General features: G+C 35.7%; 1 protein-coding gene across 4 annotated transcripts in view; it reads left to right on the forward strand.

Annotated features, from left to right (window-relative positions):
* LOC145671884 (glycerophosphocholine phosphodiesterase GPCPD1-like) overlaps window positions 1-20,020 on the forward strand; it is a 161,754-nt gene that overhangs the window by 98,431 nt on the left and 43,303 nt on the right. For 3 of the 4 annotated variants that reach the window (XM_081741113.1, XM_081741121.1, XM_081741116.1), the window contains 2 exons: window positions 15,731-15,993; window positions 19,600-19,763. In XM_081741113.1, coding sequence (XP_081597239.1) covers window positions 15,794-15,993; window positions 19,600-19,763 — 364 coding nt within the window. In that variant the 5' untranslated portion in view covers window positions 15,731-15,793. Of the gene's footprint in view, window positions 1-8,747; window positions 8,897-15,730; window positions 15,994-19,599; window positions 19,764-20,020 lie in introns of those variants that run through there. The other variant, XM_081741111.1, reaches the window with a different exon arrangement.

The raw sequence follows: 20,020 nt of genomic DNA on the forward strand, positions 1-20,020 counted from the left end.
TTCTAGGGTTAACAACAAAATTGCACACAACTAGGTATCGCAACCATTCAGTCTTAAGGTTGATGGAACCTTTTATAATGGAATCAGTCTAGTCGGCTGAATAAATGTGTATATCATTCTGAATCGGATATTGTAGAATCAATTTAAAATTGTTAAGCATTCTACCAAAACAGAAAAAGAATATTTCGTTTTCTGTGTGTCTAAAACTTTGTGAAATCAACGAGCTGGATCAGTGAACTGGTAATTCAAGTTTTTTCCTTTTCTTTATAAAGTTATTTCCTGTTTGCACATCACAGTATGTAGTTCTTGTATGCCGTTTGTTTATACCTGCATCTATCTTATATTAAAAAGGAAATCGAAGATGAGACTATGAAGTACTCACGGTTCTAAACTTAGCAAAGAAACATAAATGTATGACGTACTGTCTCGTACGTATATGGATTGCGTAGGGGAAATAAATCTGTGTTTGATTTTCGTTGGGAGCTTATGTTTGTCGGATCCCACGTTAAGCTGTATGTCCACGTCTCGTTTAACAAATTCAATTTATGTATGCATAAAAATCGTAGATTATAAACATCTATGATCTATGTGTTATTTTGTTCGTTCTATACTACGAGAAAAAACCGTAAGATACATTTTGCCCAGTTAAATTTGAAGCCCAAGAAAAGATATATTCCGTCATTTGATTCGATGCTCCCTTTCCTTTTAGGGCCGATTCAACAAAGCTTCTAATAAGCTTTCACTTACCAGGGGGACAAGTAATGGATACTTATGTCGTCATCGTCTTAAAGTACACAGCAGAAATGATAGTAAAACAACTCAATTTTAACACAGATCAGTGGCTACCAAAGGTCCGGAGTTGTGGTTAACACAGGCCTGATGTTACCGATTTGACATACATTGTGTTGAGCAGTGTGAAAATAACACTGCGTCGGTGTTATAGAACTAAGTGAATAAACGAAGAAGCGTAAAAATTGGAACGGTGTCACGGTGATCTTTCTACATATAGGCCTACCCTGCTTTGTTAGTTAGCATCCAGCTAAAACTAACTAACTAACTCTATGGCCTATGGAACCCGGAGGTTCAATGCCGCGTTCACAAAAGCTCTCAACTGACTTCTATCCTTAGCCAATTGGATCCAGTTTCTACTTTTTATCCTATCTTTGCGAGATCCATCTTAATATTGTCCTCCCATCTGCGCCTAGGTCTTCCTAATGGTCGTTTTCCGATTGGTCTTCCAGTCAAGACTTTGAAAGTGTTTCTACTTTCTTCCATTCTAGCTACATGACCTGCCGACCTAAGCTTCCTACACTTGACGACCCTAACAATGTTGGGTAAACCGTATAAATTATGTTTAGCATCCAGCTAGCAAGATGAATACAAGCCTTTGAGATATTAGTATTAATAACTGTACGTTCGTCAATAGTAAGCGAAACCTTTCAATAGTTATCACTGCTGCTTCAAAATCCTGTGTATGAGATAAATACATCATCATCTCAGGTCAGCAGTCTCTCGATTGGTTTGATGCAGCTTCCCACCCTTTCCTATCCTGCGCCAGACTTTTCATTTCTTTGTAGCTTTGCTTCCCTATATCTTGCATTATTTACTGCGTACATTTCAATTGTGGCCTTCTTCTTCCAGGTATTTTTTCTTCTGCAATTTCCTTCATAGCTACTAGCGAGATTCCAGCACGTCTCATAATGTGTTTAATCATCCTACGTAGTCTTTTCGATATACTCTCCAATATGTTTCTTTCTTCTATCAGATACATACACCTATTCTCTAATTTTAAGTGTGCACATTGTCTTCCAAGAATATCATAAATAACTAGTACCGACATTAATAATTTATACATTTATACCAAGTAACGAACAACGTATTATATTTTTTTATGATCTTTCAATAAAAATAATTTTGTAAGCATATCAATTTACGATCATTTGCATGCGTATAAGTACTACCATCTGTTGTTCCTGCACTGTAAAAAATGAAGTGTTGAAACAACACAAAATGTCTACTACTTTAGCGTGTTGTTAATTCAGTACCAAGCTTTTTTTTTAGGGGTACGGGAATAGGGTAACATAGGGTAATTGACATCTTTATTCATCAATTTTAGTTTTATAAAATAAGTTCCTACTCCCAGCCATTAGAGGGTTACGCCCTCTCTTTGGCATGGAGTTCAAAGTATTACTATTGATTTCAAGGTAATGATATATGGGCAAAGTGCAGTAATCACGAACACAAAGATTAGTAAATGCAAAATAAATCCATAGATTATTTCTGAAAAGAAAAAAAATATGTAATAGAAAAGTGCAGATATATGTTTGAGGTGCTAGGATGCTAATAGGAATTACAGTACATAAGAAATATAATAGAATAAAGAATAATGATTATGAAAATGAGGTGAAGTGCTTACACGTCACAAACTGTGTGTGATTAGTGAGACAGATGCAGGGTTAAATCTGTCCCGGGGCGGTTCGGGACTAATGAACACATTGGGAAGCCCTTGTTAGTGATGAGGATATCTGTGCTAAGATGGAAAGATATGAGGAAGATGATGATTAATGACGTATACTTCATATATTTCCCTTTCAGCTGCAGGAAGTTGTTCATGTTTCACATATATAGATACGAAGATATTTAATGGGGAGTGCTTGTATCGGTATGCTGCGTCGGTTAGTGCGTCAGTGTGAAGTATATCCAAGAAAAGCGGATGGCCTGTTTGGATGCGAGAGGTTATGTACTTAAGGCGAAGTTGTGCGAGATGCTCGGTGATCTTTGGAAAGTCTATGTATTCATACGTGAGCCACGTCGGATATGAAAGTTTAATTCGATGCGCCAGTCGAATAGCATGTCGTTCCAGGATGCTAAGCTTTTCATAGAAAGAAACGGAAGCATTGCACTAAGCGGTATGCCCAAAAGTAAGGATCGGATGAAGGAATGCTTTGTAAGTATGAAGCAAAATATCGGCTTTTAGTCCCCAAGTTGTTCCTGTGAGGCGTCGCAAAAGATTTAATCTAAGATTGGCTTTGTCCGTTAGTTTTTTCAAGTGAGCATTCCAGCTGAGCTTTGAATCGAAAACCACGCCTAGATAGGTAGCAGTGGTGGAAGGGCGTACATGATACCCATCAACACTTAGGCACAAGAGAGTTGGGTTTCTATGGACTTTGGAACGACATTTAGGCGGTAGAAATACTAGAGCTTGTGTTTTCTCGGAGTTGACCATTAAGTGCCATTTCTTACACCACTTGACGAAATTATCGAGTGTTGCTTGTAAAGCAATGTTAAACTGGTGCACAGTTTTGCCGAGTGCAAGAAAAGCTGTATCGTCAGCATATTGAAAAATAAAGACGTTGCGTGGTACAGAAGGGATATCGGACGCATAAAGGGCTGAGAGCTGATCCTTGTGATACCCCAGTTAGAGGAAAAATCGGCCAAGAGAGGGCTGTACCAACTGTGACATATGCAATGCGATTTGAAATGAAAGAATATATTAACCTAAGATAGCACACGGGAAGTTTGCACGACTGCAATTTTTTAATGAGGCCATAATGCAAAACCTTATCGAACGCCTTCTCTAAATCCATGAGAATAAGACATGATGGTAAAGCTTTGTTATATTGGTTAGTAATTATTGTACTGAGACGAAGTAGCTGGTCATTTAATGAAAATCCAGGGCGAAAGCCCGCCTGATGGATAGGTAACAGAGAAGTTGTCTCAAGATACTTATGGAGTCGACAAACGATAATTTTTTCCAGTAGCTTACTGAAGACAGAGGTGAGCTGGATGGGTCTGTAAGAGGATACTGAATGTACAGGTTTATTAGGTTTGTGAAACATGCAAATTTTGGAGACTTTCCAATCTGATGGGTAGAAACCAGTTTTAAGAATGAAATTGTATATTGTTACTAGGAGTAGCAGGAGTGATGGCGGGGCTTCTTTGATATGTCGGTAAGATATCGAATCGATCCCAGGTGCTGTATTTCTTTTCCGTGCTAGTGCCGTATGGAGTTCATCGCCTGTGATGGGTGAAGTAAGATGATGGTCTGGGTCAATGGCGTGCTCCGTGGAAGGTTGTAAGGCAGGAAGACATGATATATCTGTTCGTTCACAGCGCTTGGAAGCAGCTGATGGTGTAAAAACGGCCTGTAACTGGGCGGCAAATGCATTTGCTTTTTCTGCGTCAGAATAGAGAGGAGTACCGTCATCTATGAGAGAGTAGGTTATTGTAGTGCTTTTACCAATAAGCTGATGAAACCGCTTCCAATAGTGAGAAGGATGAGCTTCCTCGGATAAGCTGTTACAAGTTTTTATCCAGTTTCTACGTTTATACGCAACAAGATAGTTACGAACCGTTCTTTGCCATTGATGATGTAGGCGTAAATATGAATCATTCCCAGTCCTATAATATTCTCGAAGATGTTTTCGAGCTTGCTGTATAAGTGGAATGTAGGTTAGCGGTAATTTCGGTCTGCGTGTGTGCACTTGCTCTGTTGGAATATGGTCCTGAGCACTTATTTGGATGGCTTTAGTGACAGTTGTAAGTACCAAGCACGTCGCCTTCCGAGCATATCAGCAATAACTCGTGACTACCTGAGAGAATTTCCATTGGTATTTATCATTTAATATGAGCAAAGCTTTGCGAAATATATTTGGCACTTATGCCAAGTAATTAATAATGTTCTATGTTTTCAGTAATCGGTCACAATAATATAGTTGTAAATCTGTAGATCGTCTGACAACACTTACTTAGGCAACAGTTCTGCCATCTTCTGTTCATAAGTGTTAAGACACAAGAATAACAGATAAAGAAAATAGATGGAAGCATCGCTACTTGTGTAACTGTTGTCAGATGATTCACAGGTTTACAACAATATTATTGTGACTGATTACAGAAAACATAGAATGTTATTAGTTATTTGTCACAAATGCGAAATATATTTCCCAAAGCTTTGCTCATACCAAACAATAAAAAACGATGCAAATACTCAGTCAGTAACGAGGTATTTCTGATATGCTCTGAAGACGATATGCTTGGTGTTGAATTGATACACAAGTAACACGTCAAAGTGGTAGTAATTTTGTGTTATTTCAACACCTCATTTTTTGCTGTGTATATTCCTCTTTGGCATGAGTATATTTCGTTCCTTATAACCAGGGATAAAAGTGCGGGGAAACGTGGGGAAACGCCGCATCCGCACTTCTAAAAATATGTACGGCGTTCCCCCAGTTCCTAAGAAATTACAATGGGCAAAGATAGGCAGGGGGACGGCGTGACGTCATGCCGCTACGTACCGTCCCCCTACCTTTTCAGATCCACTTTTACTTCTGCTTGTAACCACTTATAGATAATATTTTTTCACATTTTATTATTCCTCACAAGAAAATAAGAAAGAAAATGTTTTCGTAAAAGTAGTCGTTTGTGTATATAAAACAACACCAACGACGTTTACTGAAACGACTCCTCATCATGTCAGTAGCTTGTTTTAACGACTACCATTTTAACTTTGTACTCGAAAATGCGATGAAGCAGGTATGTGTCAAAATTTAACACAACTCGAGTGACACAAAAACATTATGTTGAATTGACACAATAAATTTTTACTGTGTAGCACAAAGACATACGTATTATATATATATATATTCCTGCAATTATTTCATCAGCCAGATATCTATCTATCTATCTATATCTATCTATCTATCTATCTATCTATCTATCTATATCTATATCTATATATATATATATATATATATATATATATATATATATATATATATATATATATATATATATATATATATATATATATATATATATATATATATATATATATATATATATATACAGAGAGAGAGAGAGAGGGAAAAGTATTTTAATTTTCGATCTATCGACGTTATCGTGAAAAGAGCACTAAGGAAAGTCACATCATCAACATTATAAACATACTGTAACTTATTGTCATTATCACTAATGACTTCCTTCATCGTGCGATCTTAGTTTAGATCAGTAGTAAAACTAAATTATTCAATTAAAAAGAGCATGCATAGGACAGTATTAAGACACTGTAAGCCCCATTTTCTGACTATGTTTCTTACCTACGTGTTGTCTTACGTAAATAATGTAGTGTAAAAATGACTCGTTGAAAGTAGGTCTTCAAGAAAGAACTAATCTCAGTAGGCCTACTTCTTTGAAAAACCCGTCAGTGTGCTCAACGCATTGGATGATGTGAAAAATAGGAAAGGACTTAAAGGAACAACCTTCTCTAAAGTCAACGTGCTTAATATATAAATAGAATCAGGTGTATTTTGAACCAACTGTCAAATCTTTTTATTTAAATATCACATTACTGTTGCTAATTTTAGACATTTGTCTGATCTTAGCAGACGAACTTTAGGACATTCGCAGTTCATGATTCATACCTTGAACGCATATCTAAAATTTTGTTTCATGCAAAATGATATAGAATAGAAAAAAAATTATTGAACTATCGCATTTGTAAAATACATGAGGTTTTTCTAATAGATACGATCTAATAGATTCGCTTGAAAAACTTAATAATTTTATTTACGTAAAATTACATGAATTCTTTAAAGTGAAACAAGTCAACATGACCTTTAAAAAGTTAAACTAAAACAAATTTTAATTTCAGTACATTCGTTAATACTAGTTCCTGATTACATAGTAAATATTTTATTTCTCTCGTGCATTAATTTGACTTCAATATTACAACCAAGGAGTTGCAAATTTGCCTGTTTTTAGATTTTTCTTTGCATGTTAGAACGTTTACGATCTTCAATTTGTTGTATTTGTGTTCAACGTCATCTGATTTTTTTTTTTTACTTAAATAACCAAAAATAAATGTCATATAATTATTAATATTAGTTCCCTTAAATGATCTAAATGCCATTCCATGACAGATCGAAATATATTTGCAAATGATATGATAATATCGTTATTAGCACTAGAAATAGTAAAAAATATCATCACAAATTTACTTCGACAGAATAGAGTACAGGAAGAAAATGAGAAGCGAAAAAAAATTATACGGGTAAGGTAGAGGTTACGGTGGTTCAGTTGTAGAGTGCTCACTTCTGATGCGAGAGGTCCCTGGTTTGATTCCAGACTGTGAGTTTGTGGTGGACAACATTGTGTCCATGGATTTCCGCAGAGCTCGCTCGCTTCTCCGTACAATCGCGTTCCATCAATTCTTTCATAATCATTCACTTCTCGTATAATCACCCGTCTTCCTTAGTCGTAAAGAAATAACTGTAGGGCATCGCATTTCCTTTTTTGCGGAAAGTAGATTGACCGATATATTAATACACGAAAGCTTCTTCTATCATCTGCAATCGCTTAATTATAATAATAATAAGAATTTATTAAAATGAGATAAATTTTTCATTTGTTATGAAATGTTTGACTGACTACATTTGTAACAAATATTATACAGAGTAAACTTTGGGAAAGTCATGGAATGGAAATTTATAGAACGACTAAGTTAGAAGATTTACGGACATCAGGGAAACGAAAAATAAAATATGGGGAATGTTCCCAGAAAAAAAAAAAACGTGGACGTCTAGTATCGTTAGCCTAGTTCTGGCTTATATATACGAGGTGCGTCTAAATGTATATGGCATTTATGTATAAGTCCGGTTATGTCAATATTTGAGTAACACTTTTTCGTCACTATTTACTGGTAAATGGCACTTCTGAGGGAACTTCTTGACTGTGGAGTAGGGTGGATGTGGAAGAGATTCAATGTATATGAGCTGCAAAAATGTTGAGAACAATGCCAGATGCTGTGTGTGGTGGCGAATTCTCCAAACGCAGGAGAAACTCTGAACTTGCGAACTGTGGTCAAGTTTCTTGATTGTATATGTGTCCTTTCGTTACATAGTCAGTTAGAATTACCTCTCTCTCCCTCAGCTAGGGTGAGGAGGAATGTTTATCTTTGACAGCTGTTGTGTTGCGGGATTGAACAGAGGAATAGTGATCACGTACTCAAACAGTTGTCTATTGGCAGCACTGTTTCGTCAGTAGGCCACTGGCAATTATCTTGCTGGGTGTTTTCACCTTATCTAACTTCCTAGGAACCAACGCGAACTAATATTTCTCAGCTTCTGCTAATCAGTCTATATGCATTCCATAGGGCTGTGCAAGAGCATAGTTAAGTTGCAGCTGTTTTCCACATTTCGCCACTTGGCTTCCTTTACTAAGTTTTCAACAGGGTAATGTTTTCAGGGATAGTCATCCCTGTCCACATTCGTTGAATTCACGGACCCACTTCCGACAGTATTACCGTGGGTGTTAATGTAAAATAATAATAATAAATCCGAACAGTAGTGAACCCTATTTGCAACTGCACTATCACCAAATGCACATCCTTCAGTTGCAGATGACTATCCGATTTTTTCACCTCGTGCAAACATTCTACGACTTATTTCGCAACAGCCTTCGGAGCGTACCGACGCAGTACATGCAAAAATCAATTATAACAAGAGCAAAGTAGAATGCAGAGTTTGCATACGTTGACGCAAGTCGTTACGGAATACGCCGCTAAGAAAACTCATTAATGCTTCTCCGCAGTAAACTCCATGATACTACGATTAGAAACTTGCAGTTTGGCACAGTTATTACTTGGTAGTGAGAAGTTCAAGCCCCTGAAATTGCACTAAAATGCTTTGACGCATTTTAAACCTACACCAAAACGGTATGTACTTTTGATACGTACCTCGTATATATTTAACACTGATGTGTTGGCAACATTGTTGTTTCTGATGTATCTCTTGGGAAAAGGGCAAGGGGCTGTTTGTTTTTGTACGTATCAACGTTCGCTGTATTTTGTGCAGATAAGAGAATCCTGACGGGGACAAATTAGACCTATATAGACGCTCAGGTATTTTTACAAAATAGTAATATTCATTTCTGTAAAGAAAAAAGTGATAAAAGTTGTTAATATTTGCTTCAAGTATGAAAAATAATATTCATGAAACTCGTTGGAAAATCATGTTCCTCGATTAATATATATATTTAAATGTTTGACACATTTCTTGGTTTTACACATATTCATAAGTTACATTGGGGTTTGATGTATGTATCCTTCGTTTTCGTATAGTTTGTTAAAAAAAAAAAAAAAAAAAGCTACTGTAAAGTAGCGTGGAGATTGACGATGTCTGACGAAGACAAATATTTTCTAAAATTCGTAGAAGTATTCCTGCAATTCGTTTGCAAGTTCACGAATGTTTTATTGTATGTTCTTTACTGGTATGGTATGGTATGGTAAGTCAATTAGACTTTAATTTTATTATTCGCAGTTTTAATTATGATTTTAAAAATTCAGATTTCCATACTAGCAAGCCGAGTAGCTTAGTATACAAATGAAATCCGAAAAATTTATCAGGTTTGTATTCGATGCTGTTCACACGTCGCAGGGTTTGGACTTTGCAATTAGGTACACTAAACTGTAAGAGTATCACTACAAACCAGGGATAAATTTTAATTACAAGTGACAGAATTTTTGGTACATATTTGGACCTTGAAGGGGGGGGGGGGGAGCAGAATATTTTGCTTAAATTTCGTACTTTCTTGGGCATATATTCCGAAGTTGGGCGTCCGCTTTCGTCAAGTTTTTTCACTGTTATCTCCTTTCTACACTTTCTGCAATTTGTTATTAGGTTCATTAATCCGTGCTCTTTACAAACTTTTAAAAGATTTAGCTCGTTATCAATGTATTCCTTCACAAATGTTAAAACTGCTAGTTCATTGCCCTTGTACATTCGCCATATTGGTAACATAAATGCTCGTTTCTTTCCCACAATGCAACTGTTCGGTTACCTTGCGCTAAGTAGTTCCCTCCGCTCGCCATATAGTCCCATGTTTATAACCACTTATATATAACAAATAAACAGATTTTTCGAGACTCTTATATATTATCAAGCACACAAACGATCAAATTATCCATATATTTCCTGTAAATTTTAAAAATTTCTCTGGAAACGGACGCCCAACTTTGGAATTTAACCCCTTTCTTGCTGTTTTCTGCATTTTTTCGTGGTCTTAGGTTAGGTCAGTTCAGGCTAGTTTGGATTAGTTTAGGTGAGGACATGGATTTGCGGGGTCAAAATTCTTTGCTTAACTCGTACTTTCTTCCTATAGGTTCTCTGTTTTTGACGATTTAGGCTAGGTTAGGTTTGTTTAAGTTATGCTATGTTATGTTAGTACGTATAATAATTACACTTATACGGGCGTTACTCGAGCAGACGGCTGTACCATATTTTCACACATTTATTGCATTTTCCGGTTTCTTACTGCAGAACATGCACTAAATGAGGAGCTAGTGCATAAACCACGAACCAACTTTGCTAGGTGGCCACTAAAATGCACCGAGTCAGGGCAGAAGCGCAGCAGGGTGTCCCGAGCGGAGCGAGAGGGTGCGTTCGTAGGAGGCAGGCGCGTCAGCGACAGGAAACATACGTATAACCGGTGATAGTGGAAAAATACATAAAATTTCCGCAATAGTTTTTACATTAAAAAACGCTTCTTTAATCGTAATAATTCTTACCTTCAAAATGGCTTCACTGCTTTCCCGGGTACAAATGGCCTGCTGCGAGGAGAAATTCGTATGTTCTGTGTTTTTACTTCTTTTCCGCACTTCGCACAATTGTTTTTACGTTTCAACATAGCATGACGCTGCAAAAACTTTATAATATGACGCTCTTAATCACACAATTCTTTGTAATAAAACCGTATGTTTGCATTACATCCATCGCAAACGTCCATTGCTAGTACAAACATAACATTCCCGCCGTTTATTTCTATCTTCGCATTCTTGTATTCTTCCGCTTCGGTAAATAGTTACACTTGGAATACGTTCGCTGCCATTCAAAATATATTTCAATATGATATCCATTGTCTGATATTACTTATATTTACACTCCTCTTCTTTTACGAAAAGTGTTTCACATCGTATTTTACCTATAAAATTTGTTTTCAGTAGAACAGTCTGCTCGAGTGAACTCCACTTACGTAACATCAACTTATTTCTTCTGTAAACATAGTGATTTTACCTGATTTTGGTCCCCCAGTTCCAAAACTATCCCTAATTTTTTTCCCTAAGAATTCATACTTTTATTTTTCTTTTTTTCTTTTTCTTTCTTTTTTTTTTTAACTATAGCCTAATTTTTGATGGGTTAGGTTACATTACCTTGCATTTATCTTATGGTTTGTATTGGCTCCCCGTAATTAGAATGAACGCCAAAGCAATGTTCATATCCAATTCAGTGCAGGGACGAGACGAAAGATAACGCACCGGAAGTAGATTGAGTACATTTTAATATATTTGTTGAAAGTTTAACGTCTCTTATGAGCACCGAGGCCAAGATGTGGGTAGCCGACCACCGTAATAGGTTCAGATTTTTAATGATCTTCAAACGAGAATCGAACCCGGGACCACGTGCACCAAAGGTATACCGCTAGCCATTAGATCATTGTATATTGAAATGTAAAAGGATGTATTTCACTACACATTTGTTTTTGTATGCTCCCAGATAATCATGCCAGCAGGTATCGATAAGTAAATTAGTTGGTTGATCTGGAGTTTAGTTTCCCAGTTTGCATCGAGGTTGAATGAAACGTGGAATCTAGACACACAAGCTTCTATCCGAAAATAAACATGAGTGTAGTTACGCCACGTTATTCGAGGTCTGCACGGGCCTGGCCCGTGAATTTATAATGTAAGTCCCAACCCGGATCCGAAATATGTTTTAGCATTTACGCCCGAGCTCCTGTCTTAATCAAATGAGCCCGAAATAGATCCGAATTACAGGAACTTAATAATCAACGCAAAATTGTATTTTTATTTAAATTAGAGGTTTAATTTTGTAGTTGTGCTTTAAAAGTTCTCTAGAAAGAACGGTCCAGTAAATATCGTTATACACTATATTTAGAAAGTTTGGCTCGAAAAAGCCCGAGAAATATGGTTGTGTATTTAAAGATTTACGACCCGGATCCGAAGTAATATATGTTTTGTAGGCCCGAGTCCAGCTCGCGGACTCAACCTAAACCCATGCAGACCTCTACATTATACATATTATGTATGTACGTGCATTGATGTATTTGTATTTGTACTTGTGTATGCTGGTATTAATTCAGTCAAAATGTTCACATGGCATGCTTTCAGTAGTTTTCAGTACGCATCTGATCATTCGGGGCTCAACGTGATAACAGAAAACTAGTCGTTGCTGAGAGCTCAAGTGGAAGAACTTCAGCTCAAAATGGAGTTTGACGTGGTATAGACTGGAGTAGATACGTTGTTTAAAGCAGGTTCCAGCAAATTCAAGTAAATGATGATATAATTGATCGTCTTTAAGAATTACAAGGTTTTTAGGCTTTCACTTGGAAAGCTCGTTCTTGTAATCTAATTACCTTATGTGCGTATGTCATTAACGTAGAAATGAATCAGGTTTACAAATAAACTATTCCCATATGTCACAAATCCATAATTTACGGATTTATTTATTTATTTATTTATTTATTTATTTATTTATTTATTTATTTATTTATTTATTTATTTGACCACCTAACTTCTTCAGGTAGCTGCAAGAAAGATACATCGAGAAATACTACATATTTTAGACTTCCGTATATATTTGCCAAAAGTTTTATTGGCGACCTTCTAGAACATAGGTCACCCTGCAGGTCCACCACCCAAAGGCCAAGGTAGGTGAATTACGAGAAAGTAAACTATTAACTCACCAAAATATTACTTACATGAAACGATTTCTTGCAATAATCTATATTATAAAATAACAGTTGGGGGCAGAGCCCCCCACACCCCAACCTTGTATTATTTTAGAATATATATTATTAGAAGAAATCTTTCAATGCAAATACAGTTTGGTTAAGTAATAATTTATTTTGTCGTAATTCACCCAACTTGCGCTAAAAAACAAAAGTAACCAGTAACATCAATAACATCAGACAATGGAAGACAATATAGGACCTGTTGCGAACAAGTGAATTTCAAAAAACACCATACTATATGCCACAGAAAACATTTCGTAAACCCATGAACCCAAACACATACACAAACACAATGGAATCAAGAAACAGAACACTAAAGGAAACTATAAAATGTACACAGAACACACGAGGTGTAAAGTAATATATTGCAATAAATACTTCAACAAATTCACACAATCACATATTACGTGTACCGCCAATGAACAATTCAACATTGACTCCGAATACGAAAACGAAACTGAGTGGAATAAAATGCAAACTAAAATAAAGGGCATTTATTCCGAAGTGGGCGTCTGCTTTCACCACGTTTTTTCGCTGTTATCTCCTTTCCACACTTTTTGTAATTTGTTATTAGGTTAATTAATCCGTGCTCTTCATAAACTTTTAAAAGATTTTGCTCGTTATCAACGTATTGCTTCACAAATGTTAAAACTGTTAGTTCATTGCCCTTGTACATTCGCCATGTTGATAACATAAATGCTCGTTTCTTTCCCACAATGCAACTGTTCGGTTACCTTGCGCCAAGTAGTTCCCTCCGTTCGCCGTATAGTCCCATGTTTTTAACCGCTTATATATAGCAAATAAACGGATTTTTCGAGACTCTTATATATTATCAAGCACACAAACGATCAAATTATCCATATCTTTCCTGTAAACTTTAAGAATTTTGCTGGAAACGGACGCCCAACTTTGGAATTTAACCCAAATAAAGTTTATGCACGTAAAATCAAATAAATAAATAAATAATAATAAAAAAACAATTTATCTAGAATTACAATTACTTAAAACATTATTATTACTTTATGTATAAACAATATACCTACATATGACTAATGTGGTTAAGTAAATAAACATGGTAGTGGATTGTTCTAAGATTGAAGGTCAGTTTTCTTAGTTTCGGTAATAATATATTTCAACAATAAAAAATTCAGAAAACTGGAAGAAAAGAATAAGGAACGAAAAGGAACCAAGACAAGATAAGTAAAATATATTTCATTAGTTTTATAAAGGGGACATTTGTTCTAGTAGGTATGAAGGTAAAAGCAAGTTTTTTTTTTTTTTTTCTTCTTCTGACCAAGCAAAAGTTGTATTGAAGTAATTTGAGTTACGTCCTTATACAGTACTAAGATTATGAAAGAACGGACAAACTATCAACATGGACTCCGGACCACGCTTCTAGTGCAGTTGGTGGGTACCCAGACCATCATTCAAGATTAACCCACACAGTGTAGGTTGTTTCCTGTCACGCTGTTCGCCTCCAAGAGAGCTGGATTAGAAGACCATACCGCTGTTCCCGACTTGGAGCTAATATGTCTTCTTTCAAGGAACGCCTGAGAGGACACGCTAAACGTATATATGTAACTGAGTACTTTGCTTACAGCTATAAAGCCCCAAAAAGCAACGCAACGGAATCCACATCAAAACACGAGAGTCGCGGTTCCACTTCCGCCCGGGAGGGGATGCTAGAGAGAGAACTTACAGGACTTTCTGAGTACAAAGACTTGAAGGAAAAGGGAAATAGTAAAAAAGATGGGATGAGGAATCGATACGTTAAGCAGGGAGCCGAACTTTATCTGACTGCGAAGGAAAGAAAGAAAGAAAAAATGATTTAATCAGGGAAGTTCTAAGATTGTCATATAGGAAAATATTTATTTGATTATTCTTGTGTTGAAAATTTACTAACAGCAATATTACATTTAAGCAAGTTGATGGAAGCGTTTAAATTTAAAAAAAAATTCTACTTCGCCACTCTTCTTTTTTTTTCTCTACTCTCTGACGTCGCTCAAAAACTCTCATCTAATTAGACCGTCAATTAAGTGCAAAGAAATGAGGTAAGTATATCCAACTCTGGCATTAAAGGGTATTATTCAGCAAATACGAAAGAAAAAGTTATAAAACAAAAAGGAGGAAAAATAAAATTTAAACTCAAACGAATTTAAGTTCTTTTCATGTGGTTTATCCAGGCAATGTATAGAAAAAAATAACATCAATAAGACTGGTTTTATTTTTCGGCCTCCAGCAATTAGTATCAAAGATTTTTAGGAAGGAAATCTATTAGAACCTTTGATCAAGACATAATTACTATAATAATCAGCTTCGATAAGAATCTGTCGGGATTATTAGCATAGATACTTAGTCATCTGTCAAGATTTTCTGTGTATAAAAGCGCCATTATCAGCAAACCACAGAATGATATATAATTACATTAAATATAGCCTATATATTTGTAATCAGTCGACAGGAATTCCCTTGTGGCTATATGGTTAGCGTACGCGCTTTCGGTACGGGAGTCCCGGGTTCAATTCCTGATAGCTAGTGGCTCGGAATCCACTTTAAGTTACAGGTCTAAGTTCCTTATAGCTTTGGTGCTAAACAGGACGTTAACTCTAAATGTTAGTAAGTTGACGGAGCAATGCGATGTATATAATTTTTTCTTGTACTTTATGATAATCTTTAATAATTTCAGATTATTTAAATACAATTTTAATAAAATAAGTTAAAGAAGTCTACGATAAATAATCGGAAAACTGATCTTACTAGGAAGACATGGCTTTTTGATTAAAATCATTTTTTTAAACACGAATGTTTTGTTAGGTATTACTATAATTACAATATATGTGAATTGATATATTTGTTTCGTCAAAATAAGTTGCGTGTATTTTTTTTACTTTTATTTATTTATTTATGTATTTATTTATTTATTTTTCAGGTTGATGGAATAAACAGCAGCGTTAACATCAAAGAATTTAGTGTGTTGTTGTATCGTAAAAATATGCATCCTGACGCTCATATCCATCCTGAAGCCCACGTTATGAAACTCAGTAAAAGAGATTGGAAGTTTCGGATCAAAGTAAGCACTATACAAGGAGAAACTGTGTGTGTTGTTGGGAACTTTCCCGAGCTTGGAAATTGGAAGTGTAAAAATGCTGTGATTTTAACTCAAGAAATATGTTCAAAAGAGGAAGAATATCGGTAAGTTTATATTTTATGTAGTTAATAATTGTGCATTCAAAACATGATCACGATCACGGCTAAAATCTTAATCATGTTAGCTTGTTTATTTTGTGTATATATAATTAAGAGATCTTGATTTGCGACGTCTTATATTTTAAAAGAGTAGAATGTGGGTTAAAATATGAAAGCGGATTTTGTAAGCAGCCTGTTAATCTGGAATGGACTGCGAGGGCCACTCTTGGAACGGATTATAGTTTAGAGGCAAATATTGACTTAGCTAGAATATATATTTAATACTGTGTGCTGTACTGTATAACTGAACAAGGATATGTCAAACTTTGCAAAAGACGCGTTTTGTAACATTCAGAAAGAAAGAACCATACTTATCCAAAAATGCCCTTTTATTAATTTAACTTTGTACGCTTCGGCGGATCCTCAGCACAAATCTTTTTAGAAACTACTGTTGTTCGAAAACTGAATCACCGTTGATTCAGTATCCATATCTGTATTTGCATCCATGCCTTAGACATTCCCAGTAGTCCTTCAACTAAATTCTCCGTGTACCTTTATGATATGCATTCTGTTGAATGAAGTAGCAATTTCAAGAGCTGTGATTACCACTGTGCTCTGCTTACATTTAACAGGATAAATGATTATCTGATATTTTCAAATCCATTTTGTCCCAAAATTAGATCCAAATCCAATTACCATTTTGTTCCATCCTATTTATGTGATCTATTCTGTGAGTAACGCTAATTCTTGATAGTATAGAATCAAGGTAATAGATGTCGCTACGTGCGCTGTTAGCTGCTTGGTGCCAATACATGCCGCTAGCGTACAGGTAATTTGCCAGTTTAAAAACTATTGTGACGTTTTAATTGCAACTTAAAAACTACATTGCTTCATATATACAGTAGCTATTTCGTTAAAAGAGGAAATAACTGATTTTTAACACACAGCTGATTCTCTGTAGATGTGAATTCTATAACTTACAAAGAGTAAAAAAGTGACTGACTGGACCTGGACAGCCAGTTCGCTTCCCAGAACAGCCACTCACTCTCACTAATATATATATATATATATATATATGTATGTGTGTGTGTGTGTGTGTGTGTGTGTGTGTGTGTGTGTGTGTGTGCGTGTGCGTGAGAGAGAGAGAGAGAGAGAGACAGAAGCACCATCCTCGAGAGTGAGAATGTGTTGTGGGAAGCAGACTGGTTGGTGTACTGGTTAACGCATCGGCATGAAAGACAGTAGCTTTTTTATTTTTGTAAACTACATTGTTTCAGTTTATTTCAAAATAGAACAAGGGCCGTAACCATATTTAAGTTTAAGCATTAAGAGACTTCATCCCGGCGAAATTAAAATACCGCTAATTTTACAGTAATTATGTGATATCTTCAAATAGATAAAAGATAATTGAAATATGGAACAAGAGCGCCCTAGACAATATTATTTTGTATGAGGTACCGTTACCACAAGTCACCTAGTAGCTTTCCGTTTTCAGCCGTGTAGAAACGCGAAAATAAATGCCGATTTTCAAAATGGCTCGAAATCGAAAGCAGATAAGTGAGTCGTGATAACGGTTTCTTATGTAAAATAATATTGTCTAGGGCGCTCTTGTTCCTCATTTCGACTATCTTTTATCTATTTGAAGATATCACATAATTACTGTAAAATTAGCGGTGTTTTAATTTCGCCGGGGTAGAGACTCTTAACATTTGTATATATTTTTTACAATAATATTTTGTGACTATTTATTTTGCAATTTAATATTTGTTTCAATTAAATTATTTGAAAATGAATAATGATTATATTGAACATGAGCGTTGATTTGCTGTTTATTATTAGAAAACTGAAGAATTAGTTTTGAATTAAGCATTATTTTAACCTAGAATGTACAGAGGGCTAAAGGCTTCGGCGCAACAGTTAGTTTTCTCAGTATAGATTGCTCTTTAAATTCTCATCCATATGTAATTTGCGTGTGATGTATTGTGATACATACCAATTCTACACTGGCATTTACATTTTCTGAGATTTTGGTAAGCGATATATACAAAATTCCTCAAAGCTGTTTACAAAAAGTGCTCCAGTGGCACCACATATGTCGAGATTACATCGTTGTTATACGTAGTACTATAAGCTTTTGAGAAGTCGGGTTGCCAAATCATTTGCTTCTGTACTCGATAATTTTTTTGTTATCTGTAATTCTGAAATCCTGTTTACATTTCGGTTGGAAGGACTCTTCTGACGACTATGGACTTACATATTCGTTAAGATATTAGAAGATGATATACTTCTAATTTTGAGGCTAATTGAATTTGAAAAATGTATCAGGTGGTACCAAACCAGTCACCCAGTAAAAGGCAGACGAAACGCAGTGGTAAAAAGGGATAATTACCCAAAATTTTCCCGATAATTTCTGAAATAATATCAATCCTGAAATCAAAAATCTCAGTCAATGCAGATAGTTGATGCGTGCTCCTCATAAAGAAGAGTTTCTTGAGCTTCAAACAAACTTAATAAGAAACGTTAAATTGTTTAGAATTTAACGTCCTTTCTTCAGAAGGGTTAGGATTAGGAATTAAGAGTTCTGGGCTTTCCGCATCTGTGGTTATGTTAGGTCGTTACGTATCAAAGATGATGTCCCTTGGCGATCGCACTATTCGAGGGAAGGGAGGGGAGAAAGGAAGTGGCTTGGGACATGTACGTTAGGTACCATCTCGCCATTTGCCTGGTGTGTGAATGAGGAAAACCTCACTCAGGATGTCTGACCTGAAAAAGCTTTTCCACATTTTCGACCGACTGCCTTTCTTCAGAAGGGGGAACTACATTTTATTCTCTTCGGGAATTAAATACATTTCTCCAATGTCAGAGGTGAGAATATTAACTTTACCTACATGAAAGATTTTCGTCTTACTCAAGCAATTATTTTTAGGCAGAATAGAAAGCTTACTGCAAAAGCTTTCGATTCTACCTAGAGAATGCTTCTTTGTCTGCTGTCTTAGTAAAATACAGTGTCTCTTTGAAATTCCATACAAATAAACAATCCCAAGACAACAAGAACTGTGATTGTATTTCGAAGTTTCTTGTGGACAGAAATATATATATATATATATATATATATATATATATATATATATATATATATATATATAAAATAAATGAGGAAGTACCCGCTTTTGTACCACTCCAAGTCCTATGTAGATACGATTTCAATGATACAAAAAGAGTGAAAAGATGCACGAGTGTGCCAAGATTCGAACCACAGAGACCCTGTAGACAGTTTGTGTGATACATTATGAGTTATTCCCTCACAGTCCATGTGGTCAGAGTGGTAGACTATAGGACTTTTCAGGTAGCGGACTAAAGCTGGTAAAGCTTAATGATAAGCCGGAGACTCTGGTTCAAATCTCGATCCAGTTGTGCATTTTTCCACTCAGTAGATATGTAGTATTTCATTCGTTTGCTTGCTTGACTTTGTTTTATTTGAGTTATTTGGAAGTGATAATATCGAGGAATATGAAATAAAATTAAAATTGTTAATGTAATTGAGACCAAATTTATAAATAATATATTTTCTGTGAGGTTATTTATTTATAAAGTCCATTTCCTGCGTTTCAGTGATGTGTGGTCCGGTGTTGTAAGCATTCCTGCTAATGTTGATGTGGAATTCCGCTACTTTGTTTGTGTTATCGTGGAACCAGATGGTGACAGATACTTGGAACGACAGATAATTGTTCGTCGCTGGGAGACAGCATTCAAACCACGACTGATTTCCAAGAATGGTGAGTGTCATTTATATAAATTAAGAATAAATTGAACGGAGCTATTTTAAACGTAAGACAGATAGCATTTTTGAAAATTGATACTTGTTTCATAATAGTATGCTTCTTTAATTTTAAGGAATGATAAGGTGTCGACCAAATCCGAAGCTTAGTTGGTCATGTATACATACGTAATCCAATTGTTAAGGTGCTCATTCAAGAGATATTCACTACCTTTGTTCAAGCACAACAGATGTCAGTTGTTCTATAGCCAATGT

The sequence above is a fragment of the Thermobia domestica genome, chromosome 2 (genome assembly GCF_964235325.1).
Source record: "Thermobia domestica chromosome 2, izTheDome1.hap1.1, whole genome shotgun sequence".
In the NCBI taxonomy this organism is placed as follows: domain Eukaryota; kingdom Metazoa; phylum Arthropoda; class Insecta; order Zygentoma; family Lepismatidae; genus Thermobia; species Thermobia domestica.